Consider the following 7,321-nt stretch of genomic DNA (forward strand, 5'->3'; position numbering starts at 1 on the left):
GGAATTATTATCTTCCTCTATTGTTTTAATAAATACACTGAACAAGTCAAAGAATCTTGGTCCTCACCTAGTGATCCCAACATGCTGAAGTTTATATTAACATTTTCCTCGTTATTATTACTTTCATTATGCTAATTATATTAATTAACTAGTTTCATTTATACTGGTTATATTAACTTTCAATCTAGTTATGGCACCCTGATTCTCAAAACAGCCCCGTCAGGCACCATGATGTCCATTCGTAAACGGGGAAAGTGAAGCGCGCTGTATTGAAGTCACTTGCCCAGTGTGTCTTGGCTGGTAAGTGGGGCTGTTTCTTTAATCCAAGCAGCCTCACCTTTCGGAGTTTTCCTTTGCTTATCTCTGAACAAGCTAAGCTCTGTCCAGACTTTACTACTTCAACACTGGTTGAGAATTCAGTAAAGTTAACAGAGGTTCAATTCCTAGGAAGACTGCAAAACATGATATAAACGTACATGGCTGGTTTTTAGAAATTACTGCCCTAATTCCAATGCGAAAGACAATTAATTTTGCTCAAACTATCAGTGGACACAATCTATCAAACCTGATATTCAAAGTGATGTACAATCAACATATACTTTCACCAAAAATGCTACAAGAACTATCCAAAGTAAGAACTGCCAACTGTTTTACTCATTCATCAAACAGATACAGAGCACACGTGCCGTAGCCAGGGTTTATTTTCCATGTCAACAAAGGATCTAAAGGACGATCTAGGGTGCAAACCCGAGCACCACCAGGTTCTCTGCATTCAGGAAGTACAATGACCCAGCTGCACACAACAGCAGTCCACAAACTCAAACAAAGGGTAATGAAAAAGCAACTAATGGAACCAGTAAAGTGTTAACAGTGTTGACCATGTTAGTTCTCTCCTTAGTTCATTTGTTCCCTGGCAAAGTTTGGCAGCAGAAAGAAATGCACCCCACTGAGATGTTGATGATAAAGTCAAGCAAAATGTAGATTACTTTGTTTGATCTCCATAAGCACCAATTAAGGCCTGGATAACTTCCTGATACCACTACAGCTTCATTAGCTAAAGCTAGAAAAAAAAGATTTAACTGTCCCCTTGTTGCAGATGTTAACATCAAAAGAAATTACAAATAAAACCATTTTTGAGTTCTTTACCTGTTTGTTTCCTTTCATAAAGAGCATCACAGAAGCTTTATTTGTCAGCACTTTGAGCCTAAAGAGAGAAAATTGATATAAAATGGCTCAGCTCAATTATTAAACACCACTTTTGCTCCGCTTCATGAGTAACATGCATATTGGAGGGATAGCAGGATGATAGTTCACAGCTTTGAGTGGTACTAAACAAGCAAATGCATTGACATTTTCCTTTATTTCATTCTGTCCCTAAGCCACTGTAAAACACAATATGGCTTTTAAGGCAACGAATGTTCCTTCAAGTTGCAATTTAAGCCCATCAACTCACAGTACTAAAAAAATAATAATAACCAATTCAGTAAGGAATCGTTCAATGGGGGGCTCTATACTGAACCCATCCAAACTTTCCAGAACTAGGTCTTGCGTGCGCCACCTCCCATCACGATGCCGCACACCACTCTACACTTGTGAGGCTCACGAGGTCAGACCTGGAGGTTGAAGGTGTTAAGCCTCAGAACATCAACTAACAAAACTCGAATGCTCTCATCTTAACTTTACATTTAATATGTTATACAATCTCTCAAACATCATAATCTCACTTGCCATCAGGAATTTTAATTATCTGAACATAGTAAAAAGTTTATTCACAAATCTCAGGAAAAGTCAGTGCTGGGACAGATCCCTAAAGTACCTAAGCCCCAGGGAGTCACACCAGCATGTTCTCATCCCACTGGTGTTATAGATGATTCATGGCTCAAAATCTCACAGGGTAAAAGTTACCACAAATGAAACACACAACGCTATGTCATTTACACTGCCAACAGAGTATGATTAGCTCATTCTCAGAAAAACAGTAAGAGATGCAGGAACAGGATGCTGACCCCACAGATCACTCAGCCAGCGACCCCAGCCACCTGTGCCACCCTGTACTGGCAGAAGAGATGTCACAAGTCCACAAACTCCACCTCCTGCACTTTGCTCACTGGGAACTCTTTAAATTATTACTCAAAATATGCTGAATTTTTACTACATAATTCTAGCCTTGGTGTCTGAAGGCACAGATTTAGAAGCAGCACATTAGGAAAACAGAGAAGGTCTGCTGGAGACGAGGCCATAAACAGCAGCAAGTCTGGAATCAGCAGAGAGGAGGAAAGTCAACTGAACAGCAAACACAAGCATACAAAAAGCACAGCTGTCCTTGGAGGCTGCACAGCCTCCATGAGCCAATGGCATCACCAGGCTACAGCTGAGAACCACACGTGAGGACGCCTCAAATCAACAAAGGGATAAAGAGGATCATTTTCTTATGAAAAAGGCAGGGAAGGGGGCAAACCATGTGAGAAAATGTGGCACTCAAAGGTCAGCTTGAGGCCGGGCGTGGTGGCTCACGCCTGTAATCCTAGCACTCTGGGAGGCCGAGGCAGGAGGATCGCTCAAGGTCTGGAGTTCAAGACCAGCCTGAGCAAGAGCGAGACCCCGTCTCTACTAAAAAAAGAAAGAAATTAGCTGGACAACTAAAAATATATAGAAAAAATTAGCTGGGCATGGTGGCGCATGCCTGTAGTCCCAGCTGTTCGGGAGGCTGAGGCAGGAGGATCACTTAATCCCAGGTGTTTGAGGTTGCAGTGAGCTAGGCTGATGCCACGGCACTCAAGCATGAGCAACAGAGCGAGACTCTGTCTCAAAAAAAAAAGGTCAGCTTGACACACATGGAATACTATTTATGGAGAGTACTTTACTAATTAAGGGCAGATGATGAATGAGGTGTTTATTATCAAACACTGTTAGAAATTTTCAGAATGTTAGATGGCAAACTTGAGCCCCAACTATGAATAGCTGATGTGCTGATATATTTCAAAGTAAATTCCTTTGTAAACTTCTGCATTAATTCAAATTTATTACAATAAAAATCCCTGTAAGTCTCCCTACACACCAAAGTCCAAAATTCCTATAAGAGAACTTCTCCAAAAGCTGACTGAGATCTTTCATAAAACAAATACAGATTTACGGCTCCAAAATCTGCTTGAATTCAAGTTATCAATGTTTAGAAAGGCAATGAGAAGTACCCAGTCTGTTTAAAGGGGTACAGCACACACGTTAGCTTCTCATGCCCCACTCTTCACACTCAGCACTCTACCACCGGACAGCGCCGCAGCGGTCATTGAGGCTGCGTAGAAGAAAACACAATTGTGTCAAGTGTAAGCCGTGAGCAGTAACAAGACAACTGGATCCTGGCTGAAATGCACAGAGGTAAGCAAAACTTGGTCATTTCACGGAAACACTGACATTTCTATAAAAGCAAAGAATATCCTCCACATTCACTAAATTGGCACTAAAATTTCTCCAACGTAAATTAGATCTTCCCAAGTTTGCGTGACCAGCTCGACTGTAAACAACAAAATTATGACCTCTAGAATGCAAACACCAAATCCCTGATTTCTATTTAGAAAGAAAATGCAAAAACTGAGGATCTAAAAGTGTTTTCAAGAATAAATGATAGACTTTTAAAACTTTTTACAACACTTACCTTTCCTCTAATTTGGGAGCTTTGGGGCAAATTGTATCTAGTTCTTCAGATGCTTCTAGCTCCTGAAATAAACACATCTATCAGTTTAAGAAAAAATTTAGTATAACATAAATCTCCTTGATCATACCATAATATAGACTATTGATCAATCACCTCATCAGAAACACTGTATTTATTTACTACAGGTTCCTCTTAATATAGAGATTCATAAGAAAGCTGTATTTTAGATTTATTATACAAAACTTAAAAGCTGTCTTGGGGATAGGCATGCTCACAGCTGTGACTCTGGCGGTGCAAAGGCAATTTATGTAACCAAAGCATTTGTACCCCTGTAATATTCCGAAATTAAAAAAAAAAAAAAAAAGGATGTTCTAAATGAAATTTCTTTACAAGGTACAGACTTCTCAATTCTAACCTTAATTATATCAAGTCCTCCTATGAGCTCTCCAGAAACATACAGTTGAGGATAGGTAGGCCAATTGGAATAGGTTTTGAGCCCCTGTCGAACTTCTTCATCTGAGAAGATGTCAAAACTGCTAAATTGAATATTATGTTTGTGAAGAATCTCCACCATCTGCCTGCTGAAACCTGCATACAGAGAAAGAAAATAAAAAACACATTCACATGATAAATCAATTTGAAGTACGTATCTATTGATACAGATGTCTGCGTCTTATTCTGCCAACGATTTAATTAGCACGGCTGAATAGTACATAAAGAGAAAATAAATTCCAAGAATCCCTTATCTGACCTCGAACCCTACCACATGTTAACCATACCATTAATAAAACTGTGAGTATTTAAAAAATGTGGTATGTATTTATCAAAGTTCCTCTTCAATATTAGGAACTTTTTTTTTGTTGAAGGAGAAACAAAAAGCAAAGACCTGAAGCCCAGACACCTGCTCCATCCATCCACCAAGGGATACAAGAGGAGGCCTGGTCACCTCCCGGCACTTTCCTCCCAATCAGGAGACTGACCTGGACACCATGGACAGTCCTCAGCTCTCCTGTTGTGAATCTACAAGACTCGACTCCAGGGGGAGGGGAAAAAACCTGCAATCGTTATTTTTAACTACTACTTGACTATACTGAAAACCCAATTCTGTTTAGTCTCCATTGCCATTTTACTACTTCCTGAGTATCCACACCGGAAGTTCTCAAACTTTACCATCTCTAAGTAGGACAAATTAAAAATCAAGAAGGAATATGTTCTCTTTTAGTCTAAAATGGGTATAGCACATTGAATTTTAAAGCTATCTTCTCTGTTGTCATATATGAACTGTCAATAGACTGACGGTATTCTTTCTCATCTCGTGTCGTAACTTGACAGTTTCCTTTCTAAAACTATTTACATTCCCTAAAGTATGCAATGTGATTTTTTTTTACTACACTGTAGTGACAATTTTATGTTCCATGATTTTATTATACTTTTGTGACACATTTTTATTCTCCACTTTTTTGACATCATCTTATGATGACATTAGCACTGAAGAATAAGAGTGTGAATATCAGTCTTTTATAAACCTATTAGCCTAGACTAAAATAAAGATATTTTTCTTTCCATAAGCTAATTCTTCTCAATTTTTTTCCAGTACTTTGTACAAACCTAGTCTTTCATACCTCATTCTTCTTTTCAAACATAGTTGTAATTCACTGGAAAATACCTATTCTTCAGATTCAAAATTCCTATAAGACTTAACAACATCGGCGATTACTTTTAAATAAAATCAAACATAAAATTCAGTATAAGATTAATTGCAAGAATAAGCATTACCTGATGTCACCCAAAACATGTTTACTATTAAAACATGGATCTACAACTGAGCTCCAAACATTTTCCAGATCTACAGTTTATTGAGATGAAGCACTAGCATTTATTTGTATAGCATATAAGTTGCTTTTCCTACAACTGAAGTGTTAAGTTCATGTACAGCCTGAAGTAAAACACTGATTCTGAAATTTTTTCATTCATCTGGGAGTTCATTAGTAAACAGCTAACAGCTGATTGCTGATGGTTATTCTGTTGCCAATATATTAACTCATTTCTACTGTAACTGAGAAAAAGCTTTATTTTAGCTTTAGGCAATTACATGCAGACTAGAAAGATTGATTGGTAGTATTTCATTTTTAAGGGTTAAAGTGGCAGACTAGAAATGTTATGCTTAAGCATAAAATAGTAAGAAGGCTTTATTCTAATAACAAAATATTTACACACTTTTTAAAGAAAAATGCATGCATGCAATACAAAGACTTGGAAATAGAAAAATCGTGCTCAGCTGCCACAGAATCACCATTTCTCTCCATAGTCATTTCTACTCATGACATGAATAATAAGCCTAACTGCCACATCTAATCACTATCTAACAATAAAACCCTAAAGAATACTTCTGAACCTGCTGCTTTTGTGTCTGATTTAAAAAGTAAAAACCCAGTTAGATGACTCTCACTGCAGGAGACATTTCTGTACTGTGGTTCAAATACCTTTTGCCTTGCTAAAAGCTTTGTGAACTGAAATAGTTACAAGAACTCCCAAATAACTTAATCAAACTGCTTAAGGATTTAACATTCTATTTAAAAAGATGTATATCTCAGTGCTTCTGGAAACTCTTCCTAAAACATAAGCACATTCCTATCTTCATGAGGAACACAGAATATGGACAATCCAATTCTTTTGACAACTGAGACCCTATCAACACGGCAGGCTCATAATGCACGGTACAATTCTGCAGGTAGAGCCCAAAGTGGAGGATAAGACGACGGAGATGTGACCTGTGCAGGGGGCCTGAGCCAAGTCCAGGGAGGCACCAGGACAACCCTGAAAATGGTTTTCAAGGTTTCCTGGATATAAAATTTAAATGTTATTCATTCATGGTTTTTCTGATTAACACAAAGCAAGGTGGAGGCCAGCTAATCAAAAATCAAGCACAGCTTTACTCCACAATAGGAGTTCAACGGAGTAAGGCAGTGTTACTGGAGGCAGGGCTTTCAAAGTGAATTCTGTGCAAAATAAGAAAAGAGTAGCTACTTAAATTCACGAGATTAGATGACCACTGTTTTTATGAGGGGAGCTTTGCCTACACTTCTCTAAAGTGCTAATGGAGAAGCAAAAGCAATTCCTTACTAAGCAGGCTCGGAAAAGAACAGCAGAGGATGAAAGTCATCTACGTAAGAAAGATGTTTAAACTGTAAGAAAGCAATTTAAAAAGGAACACAGTCTGTGTAGCAATGCACACAGAAAAGGGAAAACAGAATCAGAGCAGAATCAATGAAGAAAGTGGCCAGTCATGGTCACGATAAAAACATTTTCCAATTAATTCTATGTAAATATTTTATTTAAGAATAGCAACATCCTAAAATGATCTACTTGCTATATGTGACAGACATGTAGCAGGAACCAAACCAGGAAACAAAAATGCCTATTGAAAATATTGTTATAAAAAGTATAAATAATGGCCAGGCGCGGTGGCTCACGCCTGTAATCCTAGCTCTCTGGGAGGCCGAGGCAGGCAGATTGTTTGAGCTCAGGAGCTCGAAACCAGCCTGAGCAAGAAAGAGCGAGACCCAGTCTCTACTAAAATAGAAAGAAATTAATCGGACAACTAAAAATACATAGAAAAAATTAGCCGGGCATGGTGGCGCATGCCTGTAGTCCCAGCTACTCGGGAGG

General features: G+C 38.4%; 1 protein-coding gene across 1 annotated transcript in view; it reads right to left on the bottom strand.

Annotated features, from left to right (window-relative positions):
- Window positions 1-7,321, bottom strand: part of GLRX3 (glutaredoxin 3) — a 41,217-nt gene that overhangs the window by 8,452 nt on the left and 25,444 nt on the right. Inside the window, exons 5-7 of the mRNA XM_012658113.1 lie at window positions 4,068-4,240; window positions 3,653-3,714; window positions 1,147-1,204 (exon numbers count right to left, since the gene is read on the bottom strand). Coding sequence (XP_012513567.1) covers window positions 1,147-1,204; window positions 3,653-3,714; window positions 4,068-4,240 — 293 coding nt within the window. The remainder of the gene's footprint in view (window positions 1-1,146; window positions 1,205-3,652; window positions 3,715-4,067; window positions 4,241-7,321) is intronic.

This window comes from Propithecus coquereli, unplaced genomic scaffold (assembly GCF_000956105.1).
Source record: "Propithecus coquereli isolate 6110/MARCELLA unplaced genomic scaffold, Pcoq_1.0 Scaffold572, whole genome shotgun sequence".
Lineage (NCBI taxonomy): Eukaryota > Metazoa > Chordata > Mammalia > Primates > Indriidae > Propithecus > Propithecus coquereli.